The following is a 20,047-nucleotide window of genomic DNA, read 5'->3' on the forward strand; positions in this document are numbered from 1 at the left end:
AACACTATATATATATATATATATATATATATATATATATAGGTAGATAGAATTATCCAAATTCACAAGCGTTGTTATCTAATGACTTCTGCTGCACTTCAAAAGGTACCATATTCCTCCAAAAAACGTAAGACTTATCTTGGATTTAGATATTTTGGAAGCTCCGGACGGGAACAGGTAATCAAAGTGAACTGGATCACAGTGAGTGCCTCCGTTCCGGCGTTATACATATGAACTTATGGCGACATAGGCTAAATTGGTATTATATGCTCATTAGTAACCTGCTCGAAAAAGATTGGGTAAGTCCTGTAAAAGTATGGCTGAGTCAGTGTGATTCACTTCATTTTGACCAACTTGGGTTGTTTTTAAATTCAAGAAACCATAAAGGTTTACTGTAGAGTGCCCAACACTGGGAAAATTAATCTGAGTCTTCAGGACGGTTTATATGCTGGACCAGTCGAACACCCAAGGTGCTACCTCAATTTAAGCATTTCTTCGCCCGAATGATTATAGGTGAATTTTCGTGTACGCAGTTTGTATGTTAGAATAATCACATCCAAAATAGTCAAAAGCAACAGTGTGTTTGGAGATGGAATTTAACTGCAGGCCACGGGGTCTTTGATGATTCGCATATGCACACGACGTAAAATAATGTACAACAAAGCTGTTTGGGTTTACATGTCTATAAATAACTCTTTTCATGCCTAACTTGCTCAAGATTGCACAAACTTTATCCACCACATCTTGTTATGTATATATCTTCATAATATGTTTCTGTCATATATTAAACTGAAACGTGTTCAACGATACAAATTGAGGAACATGGAGCGTCCAATTAGAATACGGTCAATATGGTCCAACACTCACCGCCCTTCGGTAGCCCGTCGTTGGTTTCCCCTCTTTTAGACCCATCAGTTAGACTTAGCACCGAGCTCCAATCAACTCCCAAACTGAAAACCAAAGTGGAATAGAGTGAAGTTACGCACTGATTCGCACGTTGCGTTGGTGGTGCGGGGACCCAGATTAGCCTCAACTGAATACCTTCTTTGTGGTGTTCTTCAGATGAATCTGATGCAGGAAGGCTGGAAAAATGCTAAAGGTATCGAAGTAGGTTTCGCAACTAGTGACTTAATTTTTCAGAACATTCAACCGGAAATCATTGTGAACAAAAATGCCGCTGATATTCACCTTAGCCTAGCTTCAACGCAAAGGTTATTTGTAAATGAGAGTGAAACTCCACAAGAGTGTAATCACACACAATCACGCTTAGGCTTCCAGGCCGAAGTCGTTTTACTGCAGTGACAGAAATAAATAATCTTCTAACCTTCCAAGAATCCATTTATTACCTGATCGTTGATCTGACCTTTCAAGGTGATGGGCAGAAAAGATTGGGATTGCATCCGCATGCATTAGATTTGACTGTTTTACGTCCAGACTCATCCAACCTCAATATGTAGAGGCGACTGATCGCAATGTGTGCACGGGTTTTAACACACACAGTTGTAATCTATGATTCTCAACACTCAAGACAGTATGGGGATATATGCACAGACAATTTGAAGTACCATATTACATGGCATGGGAACGTAAAACCCACTTGCAAACAAAACTTGCGAGGATCACTGCAATTTCTCTTCTTAAGTAATGGACGAAGGCCGAGTTGCATCGAACACTGATGTTTAGGTTTCAACCGAGTGTCGTAATTGTATCGCCCGTAAGTGATAATTGCTGAGGAAATGCATTCCTTGAATAAACAAGCTGCAAAAATAACTATGCCGTTCTGGACCAAAAGATATTAGACTAAGACCCATTCTGGGATATAGTGAGAGGAGTGAGCAGTGGGTCCGCCGTAATTAGATCGGGTAGACCAAAATGTTAATTCTTTTTTCCTGCTAATTGTTCTGGAGATAGACTGAAAAATCTGGAGTAGTCAAGGGGAAGTGTTATTACAGAGAAAGAACAATGTTGGGAACAGTATTCTGGAGTATAAAATGGACCACGAATTAAACGTTAGATGTGTATTGCAAATACATCAGTCCGCGTATTTTTTAAACTGCAACTGGGTGGAAAAACCAATTGTATAGGACGGACCATACGTGAGATCAAGTATCAAGGCTGGTGGGTAATATCACCAATTAGTAGCACAGTGAGAGAGGGGTAAAATTCAGCGGTGTTCATTTTAATTCGGGTGATTCATATTGCCCAGCATACTGTCAGTATGATCTCTGACCAAATAAAACAGATCTCATCAGCAATTCCATGGTGTGCTGATTGTGTAATTTTGCAAGGAAATAAACCCTAAGCAGTGCCAATTTAAGATAGTAGATTTTCATGGACCGACGTCACAAAATACAGTCTTTTTGGGTTATTATCGGTAGTTAGATGAATAATTTGATTTAGACACTGCGTCTTTGTCTCGGGCGATCACCAGCATTTCATTGCTGTATCCGGCCACGGTAATTTCCAGGAGAATGATAGAGACAATGTAAATGTAATCGTATCTTCTGCACAATAAGGGAAGTCGAATGCGAGAATCAGAAAAATTAGAAGGAAAATTTCTGGCAAAATTCGTTTTGATTTTGATTATTGCAACTACTTAGTCCAGCGCTCAGGAAGATGAAGATATGAGGACGCTAATGTATTTAGCACTATCGATTGCAGTGGAGCAGGAGTTACCAGCAATCACATGGTCAAAGTAGTGAATCCGCTGGCATGCAGAATTCTTACAAGCAAGGAACGAAGGAATGACTCATACTCTCCTAATTGTCTGAAGAGTAAAACCAGAAGGCAAGACGTCAGGGCTGGACGGAATGGACGAAAGAAGTACATACAAGTAGTCAGACCATGATCGGCAAATGACTTGGACGAAATAACTGATAAGGTATGAACACATCTAATGTCTGCTTGCTTTCGTCGTCGCGGTTCCAAGTTCGGGTCAGAAAGATTACCCAGTGATATGATATGGGTGCAAAAACTCTGCCCGATGGTCCACGACTTTGTTTGCGTCAACTGAGCAGGCCAGGTAGTGTTACAAACGTTGAACCAGCAGTCAATTCACGGCTGAGCGTTGAATCAGGTCGGGTCTGCCACAACTAGCCTGTCCATACAGATATCCCTTCCTGTGAAAGCGAGGTTAAACGGACCAAGTAGACTTGTTTCTTTTCATTAGTGACAATGACCCTTCGACAGTTGTCATGCAGCTCTTGGTCGTTTGAATGACGTGCGAATCTATATTTATCTGCCATTGTGTGTTTTTATTTGGAGACCGTTCAGCCAATATAAAATGTTTTAGAATCCAAAAGATGATCCCATGGGAGTATAAAATCGTCTTGGCAAACGTAAAGATGATTGACGATTAAGTAAATATGTGCTGACAGATGCACAACTCTGCAGATTTGATGCCAGATTTCGACAACCAATTGTACACCGATTTTTCTATCCCCAAATTTGCACAAATGAAACCAGGCTCCCTGTTAGTCTCAATCATTTAATTTGCGCAACCCATGAAAAATAACTGGAACTTTCAGTGCTAGTTGATTGCGATATTAATGTCCATTTTTTGTTAGCATTGACCTAACTTCCGCAGATCAGGAGGTTGGGGCCCAGTTTAAAATGTAAAACATGTTTGTTTGCGAAAGTACAACCAGGAAGAACAAGCGGCATTCTCACGGGATTATGCGATTCTAAAAAATCGTGACATTTACTTTCAATCCCTAATGCCATCATGGCACACATGAACATCGATTTCGGCTAGTATCAGGAAATGTGGAATAATCACGCAATCCTCAACGAAGGGATGTGTAAAAACGGAAGTTTGGAATTAATGAAATGCAGTGTATAGACATAATACAATGTGCCGCGATATCTCGAATGTCGTGTCAACTGAAACATGAGGTGGCCTGGTGGAGCAAATCATAAACGAGAGTAAACCTCTCGCAAAACCATATTGGTATGCGAAAGAGGGTAATTCACAAATTTTTATCAATTTGGGTTCAAGTAGAACATAGGGTTGACAGCCTGAAAAGCAAAAGGCATGGTGTATCACAATGGCCCAAATGAACGACAAAAAGTAACCGTTTGAAATTCACAAGGTTTTATATATGTATCTAATGTGAATTTGTTGCTTGTTGCTAAAATGAGAATCTATACGAAAAATACGAGTTCGAATAATCTTTTTGTCATACCCATTCTTTTTCTCACTTAATCACTCACTTATTCTTACTCACATATCTTATGGTCTGAGAATATAGTTCGCCACATCCTCATGATGATACAAATGCAAGTTCCTTGAGTACCTCGTTTTTTCTTCGTCAAAAGCGGAATCCTGTGAGAGTGTCACGCCATCCCAGACAGTGCCATTAAAACACGCATTCAGTGTGTTCAAACAGCAATAGTAATTTCGTAGTTGAATACTTCTCACTTACTTATGAGGAAATACGAATGACCGAAAAACACTCGGAATGCTGTGTTTGAGGCGCCGTTGTTGTATTTATTTTTGCATCAGGGCTTTTTTCTTAGAAGTGAAATCAGTCTATGCCGGCAAACCGAGAGACACCATACATCAGCGGTGCGCATCTCATGAATAGCCAAGGCGATTCAAACCAGTGGCCTACTGGTTAGTTACTGAAGCTTAAATTGTTCGACCACAAGCGAGTTATCGGATGTGTGATATGGTGCCACTCGTCCTTCAATCGAAAAATAAAATCACGTAGTTACGTGTTAACAGGCTCCGCAATTGATGATTTCTCAGATAAAATGTTCAAGCAAATTGTGAATTATTTCACTTCAGAACTAATTGTGTGTTGTAGTTATTATTTTTCCCACCATCGTAAACTCCCACCTTACTGCAAAACAGGGGGGTTTCGTTTGAATATGACAGTATGGCCCAATTTATCCAACGGAGCCCATATTCTACCATGAAGCTTTCATTTGAGGCTGTTTTTTTCGTTAGGATTGTCTCAAAATGTGAGAACATACCGTCAGGTCTTTCTCGCACTAAAAATGGATGAAAGATTTATCATTTTGCCCCATCCACTGCTTGTCAAATCAAAAATCACTGCAGTCCACCGTATATCTCATGCCCTTAAGAACAACGTCTCTATAACTGAATTAACTCGCACCAGATCTGTATGATTGACAGTTCGCGGAGCGTAAACAATTGAGTCTAATAATGAGGACTTTGAGAAGAAGAATGAAACCTGTTGTCCTCACAGCAGGGATGAATGGGGATATCTGGTGCAGAAAAGGAACATCTGATGGATTCCAATGTGCTTAAATCTGGCACTCATAAAGCACTCTTTATCAAGTGCCTTTTTGGTAATATGATTTTGCAGCTGAAAACAAAATGCCTAGAAATAGCACAAACGAGAGATTCAGCTGGGTTCCAGGTGAGTCTCTCGCAAAATCAAAGTTAGTTTGCAAATGAGTGTATTTCGCTAAAATTGGCATCGGTTTGCAACGGATCGTTGCCTAAAGTTAATTAATAACCTGTGGATTCGAGAGCTTGACATAAATATTTAATAGAAATTAAATGAGGAAGTCTTTCCCTCTCAAGTGACCATGTTTATTATAACGAATGAACAACACACAATATTTCAAGTCATTAAAACTCTACCATGAAATTATTTCAGCTGGTCTGGTATCCACCACAATTTTGTGTAAGTCACATCGCGCAACACTTCTGAATTCCATTTTAAATAAAGCTTTAGCGAAAGGGGATAATTTTTATTGATATAAATGGGAGTTTGTCAATTTAGGTTTCGCCTGAATGGTTTTTAGCACTAGGTCTGCAGGGAAAATAAGAGAATTGCCCCAGAGAGCGCGTAAATATGATGGCTGAAGGGTGGATTGATTTGCTTCTATGTGACATTGTCAGATCTAGATAATAGTGACACCCGGGTTTTGTCTACGGCTTTCCGTTACAACCGTATTGATTTTATTATTAAGTATTACTTCTTTTTATAGTGCGATCACGTGTTTGTCCTCCATTACGTTGTTTATTTGATCTTATTTCTCGTCACTTCTTTGCATTGAAAAATTAGTGTAAGAAACCACTGGTTGCGTCGATGTCCTAGCTAGCCCGTTCATTTCCAGGCTCCGCAGAACGCTTGACAAAACTTAGTTGGTGTTCACAATCTCCACCAAGGAAAATTAGGCCAACAAGTGCTTTGCTGACAAACATATACCAGCGAACAATTTGTACTGTCAAGCCCTAAACATGGTTAGCTAGAAAACCGACATCTACGATTAGTTCGACTCCGTCTTTTAAACGGAACAAAACAGCGCAAGATTACCATCCAGATTATGGGATGTACATATTCGGGCACTGAAATTAGATTAAATCAAATGGTAATTATCATTCGTTTGTCGTTTTTTTGTTTTTTGGACAGCGATTTACCACTATATTGTCTGGTATTGAAACCCCGTACCTCAGTATGTGGTTTTGCGGTTTTTCGTTTGTACAACGGTCGCCTCAGTTGGTTGTCTAGACTCGTTTGCGGTCCATACATACAAGCCGTTTCAGTCATCCGGATTTAGGGAAAACAATATCACTTCACGTTTCACCCCGAGCTCCACCGGGATTAAACACAAGCAATCGTATACAGCGGGATCACCAGCGTCGAGCGCGTGGATCCTCGGCTGACGATTGATGATTGCACTGGCTACTTGGCTCAGTGTAGTTACATTTTGGCGTCTGTCTCCGCTGTTTTAAGTCATGGATAATAAAGAAAAAATCAGCTATTCACGTGAGGGTCAAAATTGAGCAAAACTGCTGGAAAGCCACAGAAAACCACTTGGAAATAAGCCTAGCCCTTCTAGGATATTCCTTGGAGTTGTTTGAAATATACAATTTCCGCTAAACAATCAGGAGTACTGGAACATATTCCGTTGCTTTTATACAATGAGAAACTGTGCAGAAGTATTCTGTACGTATTTATTACTGTCACGCTACAACGGTATGCTCACTTTCGCCACCCATGAGCTCATGCAAACATTTTTTCTCCCGTGTCCATAGCTATAAAGTCAATTTCTCAAAATATGTCTCCGATCGGTCTCTCGAATCGGATCTGTACCATTACAATAAACACATGAATTAAAGCTTGCTTCAAAACCATGGCTGCACACTTAGATTTTCCCCACCCCTGCTGGAACTTACGATATTTTTGGTGTTTCGACCTGTTTGAAGGTGAAATGGCATTATGCTACCATCGTAAATTAAGTGGAGACAGGGCTTAGGATGCCAATAGCAGCCCTCAAAATCAGTAAGGACCACCGATGCGTTACTTTAGGTCAGATTCCGAAAATAGACTTATGAAATAGCATGGATTATGCTTTTGGGGTGAACTTCCGCTCTTGTGGACACGTGACAAAACACAAAGTGACAGTACTATAATTTAGATAACTGTACCATAACTTCACGCCGCCTGGTCGATCATATCCAACTGAAAGGACACTCAAACGAGGGAATTCGCGAGCCACTGATTTTGGCTATAATACCTGTTACATTCCGAACACTAAAGGATTTTCACTTTAGTGATTCAGCAATAGAAAACGGAAGATGCGGTGCTACTTTTAAAGGTTCTATTAGTTTCAGCCAACCTAATACGGATGAAAAAGCACAGGATTCGTTGCCTACTTTTAGGGTTGTCAGTGCATCACGATGGATTCTATCACAACAAACCTGATAAACAGACTTTACATCATTTTGCAAACAAGGCAACGCCACTGATGATATTGTAACCTTTTCGTAATCTAGATATCATCTACTAAGGAAGTCTTCTTTGTGGTTATGGGATCGGAAGCTTGTCTTGTTATGAATGGACAAAATCTGTCAAGGGACATGACGCTAGGTTTTTCAAAGACGGACCATGGGGCAGTCGCCTTCGGTTACCATTCATTGTTTTTAAGGTACTGTATGATACCAAAACAAACCTCCTAACCAATTCACCACGCTTAGAACGGGGACTGTGGGGTCACAAGAACAAACGAATCAATATAACAGATACTCCGAATGAGCTGGGTAACATTTTGCTCAAAATGTTGTCAAAGCATTTCTAGCGGGACGTAGAAAAGTATCTTGTTTAACGACTGAACAAACCTAATTTATCCCTAGTGGCTTCCAGTGAATTTCCTGTCAAAAATGCTTATTACGTTTTACCACAATAAGGTGTAACTCTAATACGTTATGATAATAAACTGTGGAACCCCATGGGATACACATAAATCAGGTAAATTTGAAGTTGCTATTTGATTGGTAGTCTTGAATGAACAGGTTAAAAGGGAAGAAAGATATATGCATGAGATTGAAAGCAGTAAGCCAGAGCAGATACAGTAAACTGTCATCTGGCGCACCTATTTTGAACTTACAGTGTAACTTCTTAGCATGGGCTGAACCCTATCACATTCCTTGCATGTTGCCCAATATTCCCGCTCCAAAAACTTAGGAATCGGCAACCAGAATTCCTTGGAAATTTCTTTATTCCGTTGAACATTAATGTATCGTCCAGCAGTTTTAACGATATTTGCGAATGCGTGGATGCGCCTACACACATGAAATTTATCTATTGGTATACGTAAGAGATTTCGATTTCAACACATGGAAGGGAACCGCCGGTTGCTATGCTAAGCGACCACAATCCAGAGTAATTATTCAGTCGGGGGCGGCCGTTGTGACAGGGTTTGCTCCAATGCACCGGACCGAAGAACATCAGTTGGTGAAAATTTTAGGTAGAACTATTTTCATTTCTATTTTCTATTTCATTTTTCTATTTTCATTTCTATTTTCATTTCTACATATCATGTTACTCAGTTTTAGGAACTTTTAGTTCACAGGCATGCCTGACGCCATCATTTCTTGATCATGAGCAAAATTATCTGGTTGATCTACAGGGAAACATCCGTTGAGAAAAAATCTCCTTGCTGCAGTATTGATCCAACTCTTCACCACTAAAAACTCTTACAGAAACCCCGTGAAGAATATGATTATGGCAGCATTGAATGACTTTGGCCAAGATTTTTCCTTTAGGAATTGAAATTCTACACCAAGGAGGAACCATTTGTTGTTCCATGAGTTGCTCATTTATTTTCCAAGTACGAAACACCCACAGTGAAAATGTGCTATAGTATGAACTCAGTTTTACCCGTCAACCGTCATGTTGATATTGTGGGCACCTTTCTGACATGATGACCATATGAGCCAAAGAGCTGTTACAGATAAGTTACTCTTCCATCTGTTTCCAGACAGAAAACCAATCAAACTCTTCAGCCCAAATTGTGAGTTACATGGTGTCATCCATCCCCAGCAAGTGTTGTACCAGGTAGACATGAATTTTCAATTAACACGAGGTAAAAACCGAGAAGATGGATGAACATGTTAAATCTCATAGAATTCGTTACTACCTGAGGAATTTTCACGACAGTGATGTAAGACCCTGACTAAAAACTTACATAAAGTGCTTGTTCATCAGTATACATGTACTTTCACTACCATCACGTAGGAAATCAGTGTTCTACACCAGATGAGTGAGGCGAGTGCAATTGAAAATTTTATCAATACTACTTTTGTGATATTCCTGGGATAGCCAATTTGTAAACTGAACCTAAACTTTACAACGTCCTACCCATATAGCTCATCTACCGTTGCAATGCTGGATACCACAAGAATTCTCTCGCAGCTGGGAAGAATACGCTGAGAACTACTGTTGGGTAACCAATACCTACTACGCAAGCCTTGAGTCCAGACTTCCTCCACCGGAAGAAAGGCAAAATGTCGTTCGTTACTACCAGTGGGCTACATTTGCTTTGGCCGTGCAAGCTGCTGGTTTCTATCTTCCCTGCATTGTCTGGCGATTGCTTCAGGCAAGTTGAATTATTGATTAGCAAGAACGAGAACTTAAAAAAAAGTTAAGACTCCCTGTCTCGTGGCCGATATCATGCAATTTTCTCAAAGTAGAAAACTGAACGAACATGTCTTTTTGGCTTATTCAGTCAACTTTTCTGGAATACATAATACAGTACTGTTAACAATCACAACGTGTTGAAGATATCAGATTCTATCCTACTATTTCTGTTCGAAATGTTGAAAAATTGTTTGTCTAATGCAAGGAAAGCAAGAAAATCTAGATGCATTCGCCACTTCCTGTTTTTTCTAGGTTAAGGCAGATTATAGTGCACTTACCGTGCACATTGCCGGTAGTCGTATCTCGAGTGGGGCCAGTTTTGTCGGGCTTATAAAAAACATCAATCAGTAAATTTCTTGAAAGCGGAATCCGGTTGTTTTGTTAGTCAGGGATGACTTTATAAGAAGTTCATTTTATGCTATGCTTTTCACCCTTGCAGTCGACAACATGCAAACGTTGAGGAATGGTTTGTAAACAAAGGTATACTGAGGCATTACAACAGATTATACCTTGCTCCACATAGAAGTGGTTTGCAAAGAACTTTATTCGCTAGTACTAAAAATGGGCACCGTGTGTTTGTTTCGTAGCTCTGATATTAGCCCATTTTCCAAAAATGTGAAAATCTTTTTCAAATCGCACTGATTTTTTGCATTCAAATGATCCAACAAATGTGTAGACCATTTGCCTCTAAATAATTGTTGTTAGTTGCTCTCCAGAAGGGGTTTGTATCTTCATAGTTAATATATATGAGCATATAAGTAGTCTGACTTTTTAAAATGTTCCACACTTCGGTGAGATCTGCAAAAACTGCTGACGTGATACCAGTCCGGCCAAGTTAAAGGTTAGTTATCTCAGTTTTTAGCACTACAATGATTCTATGGTCATTGCGCACTGTTTAAACTGACTACCCAGATGAAGAGAATTGGTAAGAAATCTGTGGCTCCTGGTTACCGGACATTGTCTGATACAAATTTATTAACCTCCTGTGATGTTTTTTTCCTAATTACAAGACTCTTGTCAGACAACATTATAGGCGTGTCTTTTATCTGTAGTGTCAGGCTCCCAGCCAAATTTAAAAACAGATTGGAATGACGTGCGGTTCCTGTGCTCTTCTACTGAGGTAACGTGTAAGCTTGATGTTATTTTGGCCGTACTATCCAAAGCGTGTTTCCTTTGGAACTGTCAGAAAAGGTCGCCTTAGGAAATACACTTAATAACCACATTAAAAACATCAACTGGCAGCCTTTGCTAAAGAGGCCAAATGCATGGGTTTGGAGACCAGCTTAAAAAATGGAGAAATTAGTCCAACACTTCTCTCTTTAGCGCTAATCGTTTTAGACCGCTTCAATGATGCTCACTTTTTGAGGCTATATGAATGAGCAAATGACTGGAAATGGGGATTCGATGGAGCATTTCCCATTAGATATCATAATAACACTTTTCATAAAGGAAACTACTCACAAGGTTGCTGAAAACTCCCCAACAGCCCACGACCGGTTTCGCCCTTCTTGTGGCTCATCAGGCAGGCGCAGTCCCCAAGTTTCCGTCAACCTTATGTTCTACTTGAACTCTGTAATGTTTAATACATGTGCGGCCTCGTTGCGCAACTATCCAACGTGGTTTTCTATTTGATGTAAGTGGTGCTAGACGATGCTTCAAAGTCGCAGACAGCAAAAAACATTTGCCCTGTTCAGCGCCCAACAAGTGGACATGGTCTCCGGAATATCAGAAAACATGTTTCTAACTTAACCGGTAGCTTGAATCTTGAGCAATCATTCCAGGCTAATTGTGTCGAACGAAGGGAATGTGTTGAATGTCTTCGTAACAGGAAGTCTAACTAGTCTGTTAGCTTCGCACGATTCAGAGGATTATCAACATGCTAGTGAATGTCGGACGCCATGGAGTTACGCGGTCCAGCAAATTCAATGCACTTGTCAGCTCACAAATCAAATTAAAGTAGAAGCGCTAGCCTATTCCTGGATAATTTTCTCAGTTTCCGGTGAATACTCTTGTAGCGATAAGTTCAAACAGAATAAAGCTAGTGGTAACCTATAAAATCGATTGGCTACCGAACGGTCTTTAAAAAATGGACTTTTCAACAACTCCAACACATCTGACAGGATTCTACTCCACATTCGCCTTCTTTTTTGATCAAAACACCTTGCAAAGTAAAACGAAACTGAATTTAATCCAGTTGTATCGACGTAGCAACTAACTTTTCTCCGAAGGGATAACATACAGGGACAAAATTTCAGATTGATTTAAAAATGTTTATGGTTTATGGTTTACACGAACATATTTGCATAGACCTGCGCTTAGTTGGTTGCCTCAAGGACTTTAAAGATATGACTAAATGTTTTCGTGAGACTGCCTGAAATTGTACTGCTATCATTCTGACGCTGAACGTTCTTTTATTTTCCCTTAGGCAACACGATTTTGTGAGCTCAGGTTAGCCACCTAAGACTAATGTCTCTAGTTGACTCCTCACTCATTTAATAAATTGCAACAGACCGCTAGGCTTGTATGCAAATCTAAGTCGTTTTTCAAAATAAATTTTAATCCAAAGATAGCGTTCATATTCAACCATATTTTTTCTTCCTTCATTTTGGTGACTCAAAATGTTTTGACGTAATTTATCATAAGCAGTGAGATCAGTTTGAAGCTTGCACTCTGAATTTTCAAGGCTAAGATAACAAATGCTGGAGATTCAAGAGTACATGCAGCTGTTTTGTTCATTGCTATTCGTTATCACTATATACCTAAGGTCCCAGTTCTCATGATCTTAGGAATGGGGTTGAGCGAGTTTCCATGTGTTACCATGTATCTGGCAACCCACTGCAAAGCCAAATTCTAAACAATACCAATGAACACATTAAACGAAATTGTGGGTGAGTCAAGTGTAAGGTGCTCCATTTCGTCCATTTGCCAAGATACCTCCACAGCTGTGAACTGAAAGCAACAAGTGAAATCAATCAGTTCATGGTTCCAAACTGCTTATGCTCGCAGTATATCAGTTTACTGAAGTTTGGATTTAATTATAGACCGAATTTGTACCGTTTTGGGGATATAACAGGATTGATCTTGTGTTTTGTTGGTTAACACATTTCCACTAGTAGGTGTGAAAGGTTTGTTCTTCATGACTTGCCGGATTTTGCGGGTATAATCAAACGAAGTCATAACGTACGCTTCAATAATGCATCCTAGAAGTTCGCCACCGTGCAATTTGCGCTTGCACAAGAAAAAATTTAAGGTCGTTTGTTTAGTGCAAATTTCCATGACTTGAGAGTAACCAAAGTATGGCTCAGTTACTGCGACCCATTCACCATCCGCACCTTGCAGAATTATTCAGGATTTCAAGTTCAGCGGATAATGCATAGTGCCATCCAAGTCAACTGTGCACCAATAGCGTCTGTTTCGGCTGCCATCGCCGGTGTGGCAAAATACATGGATGCAGTGATTTACCGAAGGCAGTACAAAATTTGGCAGCGGCCAGCAACATTCAGCGGTTTGTTCGAACCTGTATACTGTTATAAATTTTCACCAGTCGAACAATCTGCCGCAAAAGCCAAAACAGTCCAGTTTAAAGGGACACAGGTTCAGCCGAAGGACTACAAAATATTGAAAACCTCCGAGGATCCTCATCACCATGGTAGAGCCACATTACGAAGTCATAAAAAATCTCCTGCTCCACCTCCTCCGGTAGAGAGTCAACAAACAGCGCCCAAAGAGACATCCACCCCGGCTGGTGCCCAGAGCAATGGCCGAAGCGGAATAAAACCGGGAAGAAAGCAATCTCTGGGTTCGGCAAGCTTCTGTGACGTATGTTGCGCCTGCTTTTCAAGCTGTCTCATCAACCAGAAGACTTCAGCGAAGAACGAGAAAACTGACGCGCAATCTATGCAAACCTTGAAGCCGTTGATCGAACCTCCTACGGCAAAGACCAGTACGTTATAACCAAGTTTATTTAGATATTACCTTGCACTTATGTGGTTTTTTTTGTGCGAAATAACTGATTAGATTTCGTTCAAATTCATTATCTTACAAGTGCAGTGTGATTCAATTACTGAGCATAAACTACTTGTATTCTCACCTTCGTCTCAGGAGGTAAAATAAACTTATTGATCTTCCTAACCACGAACTAACGTTGCTAGACATTGTAGACCAATATGCACTTAATGAAAGCATTGCTTTATTCAGACAATTATCCACTCAGGCCGAGATTTTTTATGCCCACGTATTTTTCTTTCGTTCCTTTGCCTTTTGTTTGTTGAACATCGTACGTCTCTATGGACTCTTGAGTGCTACCAAAACCTTTAATCAGTGAAGCATAACAGAAAAATACAACAAAACTGTGGCCGGATGAAACAAACCGAGCTTTGAAAAAGTAAAACAAGTCAAAATATATGGTTATAAAAGCGATTAAATGTTCCATTAGGCATCGGTCAGCCAAAACTTACAAATCTGGCAATAGGTGGGTTGAACCGACATGTATATTAGTGAGTGCACAGAACGTCTCAGCATTTTGTACACCATGCCCTAACGCAATTCGTAGAGTGACTCAACAAAAACACCAAATGGTATATGAAGATGCACCAGTTTCAAAACAAGACATTATGAAGTGTTTGTGTGCAAGATTGAACTCAAAATGATATCGGATTAACTTCTTACTCCCATCGGGACACGTTCAAACGTGCGTCCAGTCATCCATCAGAATTGATCTAGGTGCCCTACGAAAATGCCGTGATTTTCAAACAAAAAGAGTGCAGGTTGTTTTCTTTATCTAGATGGGTCACAATTCCTAGCGCTTCGCTTACTTAAGTGACGTTTATTAAAGGAACACAAAAGCATACTAATGCAAAAGGTGCCTGCTTCGAAAATATCGGGACATATACACGATCGTCCGGAATAAGCTGCATTATCTGGTGCCAGAAAAATCGCTGCGTCATACAAGGCTATAGCCATTTGCGTGGTCTGTACCAACAGACATAGTCATAGTTAACAGTGGATCTGCTATTCCTTGGATGGTCTTTTGGGTCTAAAAACACTAACTCAAATGTATCCAGAACCAATTAGATCCACGGATCAAGTTTACTTTTAATCTTTTAACACTGTACCTGAAATGAATTTGGTTGATTCCACGTATGATTCGATCTACCATTTGCTACTCCATCTTGCATCTAGTAATCTCTCATCCATGGCACGACATGACTGGAACAAGAACCCGTAAAGTTTTATGCAACGCCGCTTGTAGTGACCGTTCTCATTTGATGTCAGCATAAAACATTCGCTTGTGTTTAGATGGGTCTTCTGGTAGTAAACGTTTGAACATCTGTCGAGGTGACATCATCAGTGTGCAGAGTGAGCTGTGGGCAGAAGCGTGTGTCAATGGCGCGTGCATGGGTTTACTCACCCAGACCAACTTTGGTCGATCATTCTTTGGCTTAAAGGCTGACCAGTCCCCTGACTGGTGGATGCTCAAGTGGCTTTGTAACCTGACTAGAAACTATACTTCCTTCATGGGTGCATACAGAGAAACAGTTTCAGAGAGTATCAACCATAAACCCACTTATAGACCACCGGAATTTTTCAGTTTTGACACAATGTGGCAGTGTGAATGAAAAAAGTGCTAAAAACAGACGAATATAAAAGTTCGAGGGAATGTGAAAAAAAGCGCCAGGAAAACCAATTACAGTAGCAGAAAAGCAACATTTTTTGCCCAAAATCGGCCTGATACATCAGTCAAATAAGATCGAAACGAAACACCTTGCTGAGTTTAAGTACTCACAAATGCGCTCCAATTGGACCTGTTTCTGACGTCGGTCGGCTAGTTTTGACAGGGTCCTGAATCTCATTTGCACAGGCCAGATTTGTAGGCGCCGGAGGATTTCACGCAAAGCGTGCTTGTCTTGATATAGACAATTCTTTGACCTTTCAATAAAACGCTTTGCATCTTTTTCATCATCTCTTTTCCACATGGTTCCACCGTTAATGCCGCGTTTTTTTACAAAGATGTCTGTGTTTTATGGGAACCGGTTGCGGAACGAAAATCAAGAAATCTCCCTTGTTGCCACATAACTGATCCTGATAAACTGACATACAAAAGTTAAGCAGTGACGGTGCACAATCTCTGTGGCTTTAGGAAGGTTAACGTATAATTTCTGTTAAATCTCTAAATGGGCAACAACTGTTAGCGAAACTCCAAAATGTTGCAGTGGTTTATTAAATAGACGGTCTAAAGAAAGATAACGAACGGTTCGCGGGCCGAGTAGGTGTTTGCGCTGATGACCAAAAGAAGGCAACAGACACTAAGTCCTCAAATAAATTGCGCGGTCGCCTGACAATGTTAAATGGAGCAGTCAGAAATGTTGGTTTTGGAAACAGAACAGTATCGAGTACCATGTCAGAAATATTTTGTCTAACAATTTTGGCTAGGTTAATGGAACCGTGTAGATGACTTTGAAAGCAATACTGTTATCTGAGTGAAGGTGTTTCCACTAAGTGGGGACGTAGCAAAGGTCACTCTGACTAAGTTAACACTGCAACCATCTAATCAATCCAGTAGACATTTGGTGACGCAATTGTAAGCTGATTACCTTAAGGAGTCCCCTAGGCTATTGAAATTTTCGTAGTTTTTAAAGTGCATTTACCAGAGGGAGATCCTCCAAAACGGCCTGTCTGTCAGCTTATTTTTCATGAAAATAGGAAAGCCTTTGATTTGTTCCTAGTGAAAGTACCTACTTTTTGCATTTGAATAAACCAAACTTTGGTTGCGTCTACTCAAGGTTATACTGAATGAGCAACTCAGGCTCTATGCACCTCTGAATCGATTAGTGATTGTATCTGTCAACAATCCCCCAACAAACTGCGTTCCAGATATTTGGAACGTTTACCAGGAGCACAAGTTTGTTTCGCTAGCGTGAGGTTAACCGGTTTCAGCTATAATTTTTGTCAGGCGTGTTACACCTTCCAGTCAGGCAGTTGTGAATGTAAGGCTAATTACGCACATGTAGTCCCTCGAGTGACCACTGACTAACAACAAAAATTAGATGTAGGACAGTGTAGAAAATTTACAAAAATTGTAACAGTATTAAATAACATGAACTGTTTATTCAGTATTTATGTGGCTAGCCGATGAAGTAGTTGATCGATAGACATAAGTCGCCTGTTCACAAGCTATAATGACGCAATAATGGCTCCATATGCAAAGAGTATGTTACAACCAAACCCCCAAGCAACTGTACTCGTCACTGTTCAGTGATAATTGAAGAAAACGCTGAGTGCGCAGTTAGCCTGCAATTTTCCCACCAATAAAGTAAACGCCTGAAGAATAAACTACTGAAAAACTTATTCTTTGGACAAGTAATCGATCTATGTTAGTTCACAAACAATATGGACTAATCCAAATTTATCTCAGATTTATCTTATACTGAAGTAGAAAAATTTCGGTTCAAGGAAACTAGATACGATTCTAGGCAATCAGACGTTTGGTACTAACGCCAGCTTTAAATATAATTCGCAGGGTGTTAATTTTCAAAAATCTACTTCTTATAAATTAAGTTTCCCTTATTACTATTATGGTGCTGGCCACTAGGACTGGAACTCTGTACAGGCAAACACTGATTTTGATTTTCGATCTCATGGACTTCAAACGTTGCATTTTTTTGCTTTTGGAGAAGAGACTCACGAATCTTATTAGGTATTGTGTAGGCCTATGTCAAACTGTGTTTGTGTTCCATTTAACCGTGTCCATCGTACCCTAACGAGATTTTCCCAGCTGCTATCCAACTTGGAACGAAAAATTCGCCTTGATACACCACAGCACCGCGTCTATTTCCTGGTTATCGGGAAAGAGAAGCAGCAGTAAGTTTCCAGAACGTGCATGATATCCTATCGGCTGTGCTTACAGCCGATCGTTATCCAGCAAAAATTCACCGGAGAACAATCAGCCTTTAAGATTGTAATTACAGTCTCTCCATGTCTACTTTTTTGCTCAATGCCTTTTACCGGCAGTATATCAGCAGCTCGCCAATGATTGGTGTTTATGCTGTTATCATTTCCAAACCATGCTGAAAAAATCGCTTCTATGTGTGGCAGCCAACCATAGGAGGCTGGCTTAACAAACTGATTTTGTATGGCTCTTAGGCGGCATAGCTTCCGTTGTGAAGGCCGTTCTCAGAAGAGACCACTTCTTATACAAAACCACACCTCCCAGGGGGCATCGTAAGGCATTCTCTAGGGCAATCAATTGTAATATGTTATTAGGTTTTTTGAAGGTGGACTCTGCGTCATTCCAGACAACTAATCAGTCGGGCGTAAACTAGACCAAGCAACTATTATTCTCCGATTTTGTTGACCAAAATATTCATTTCCCAGCGGTAAACGCCTGATTGATGGAGGCGAGCTGACTGCCTGCTGTAACAACATATAAACACTCCTAATCAGGTGCCCGATGTTGTGTCGCTTACCTCGGTACCAACCTTTGTGCGATCATTTCCTAGAAAACAGACTCATATGTGGAAAAGAATAAAGTTTCAGTTAATGTCTTCTGCATAACCAAATTCAGCAACCTGGTAAGCGAGAACACTGAAGTTCAAAACTTTGTCAGAAGGGTGGCCACTATAGGATATGTAAAGGAGACATGATCCATGTTTTTGATAACCAGTTATTCAGAATTCATTTTGATGTCCAGAGTGTGTTTCTCCATTCTTTTGGAGGTATTTTGGTTTACTCTACTCTCCAAAAAGACCAAAACAGTTATCCAATGATTCATTGGTGAATACACAATCAGACTATTTTATAAATCACTTAATAGCTGCCAGCAAACCATATGTTTGAGCCATCAGTTGATCGCTCTCACATTTAGTTCAAGACATGTTTCGTTTCCGTTGACTTCTAGGGCTTGTGGTCATCTAGCCAATAGCTGACTGTCTAAGGCGGGAAATGTATCATCATTGTAAATGACACAGGAGGCGAAAACCTACGTTTATTTTAAATCTATTGCTTCCCTCTATATCTTCTAAAAGCCCGAATTCTACCCCCGAATCTACATCTATTTCAAAGAATCCAACCGATTATCTAAATGTAACTATGCTGCCGTTAGCAGCAAAATGAACCAGTGTAATTGAGCAACGCCATGTGAAGGAGCATGGTACAAGGAGGAAGTGTAACTTGTGAAACTTTATTTTAAAAATTAACCTGACCAATTACAAAAACCATACTGCGTCTCATCGGTTTCTACAATCCTGTACTACAGGTAGACGTAATAAATGAATTTTAAATAGAACCTTCAGTTAAAGATTGATCCTAGCGCACTGGTCCACCGCCAGTGCTCTTTTGCACTTCTGAGAAAATAACGCTTTGATTAAACTCTAACCTTTTCGACGTTTACACTGATATTTTTTCCCATACTTTGATATCCACTACCTTAAAGTAGGACTAACACCAGTCAGAAAAGTGACGTCAAAATGAGCTTTCCCACTTCCCAAACCACAAAACATGAATACCTTCTTTATTGTCATATTTGTATACTGTGACAGTCGTCCCACACAAGGCGTACTTAAGTCACTTTTCCCAATGCACTCCAATGCAATTTTCTGCCAACGTCAACTGTAGTCACATAGACGGCAGTTTCAAAATCAGTCGCGAATCAGTAAATTAAACTGGACCGGTGTCAGTTGCTCCACTTCCATCGAATGTTCTCGGTGGTACGTCAAGACACGGCTGCTGACCACATCATGCCAATGTGTATCATGGTATGAGCTCTAGGAGTCATCATCATCATCAAAGACAGCAACATCAGTGTTGACACTGATGATTCACTGCCGTACAGACCGACACAGACAGACACAGTGGGAAATCAACGCCTCCGTGCCGGTAACAAAGGCCAAAGTATTGACGCCGTGTTATCCTGAAGATTAACCAGACCGAAGTAATTGTCTGCGCACACCTATTATTGAGCACCTAATTTTACTGATCATGCCACCTAATTAATTTTACTGTGCATTAGCAGTGTCAGATTTTATTTACAGTGCACCAGCTACATGCACGATGATGGCTTCAGCATTCTTTTAGATAAATTGTGGTAGATATTTTATGGTGAAACTGGGCAATCGGCGGAGCATTCAGCAACCACCCTCGGCCTAATTGTT

At 40.3% G+C, this 20,047-nt stretch overlaps 1 protein-coding gene across 1 annotated transcript in view; it reads left to right on the forward strand.

Annotated features, from left to right (window-relative positions):
• Positions 1-20,047, forward strand: part of T265_12552 (hypothetical protein) — a gene marked incomplete at both ends in the record, with an annotated part of 65,118 nt that overhangs the window by 35,027 nt on the left and 10,044 nt on the right. The window contains 2 exons of the mRNA XM_009164276.1: positions 9,629-9,840; positions 13,239-13,842. Coding sequence (XP_009162540.1) covers positions 9,629-9,840; positions 13,239-13,842 — 816 coding nt within the window. The remainder of the gene's footprint in view (positions 1-9,628; positions 9,841-13,238; positions 13,843-20,047) is intronic.

The sequence above is a fragment of the Opisthorchis viverrini genome (assembly GCF_000715545.1).
Source record: "Opisthorchis viverrini unplaced genomic scaffold opera_v5_4, whole genome shotgun sequence".
In the NCBI taxonomy this organism is placed as follows: domain Eukaryota; kingdom Metazoa; phylum Platyhelminthes; class Trematoda; order Opisthorchiida; family Opisthorchiidae; genus Opisthorchis; species Opisthorchis viverrini.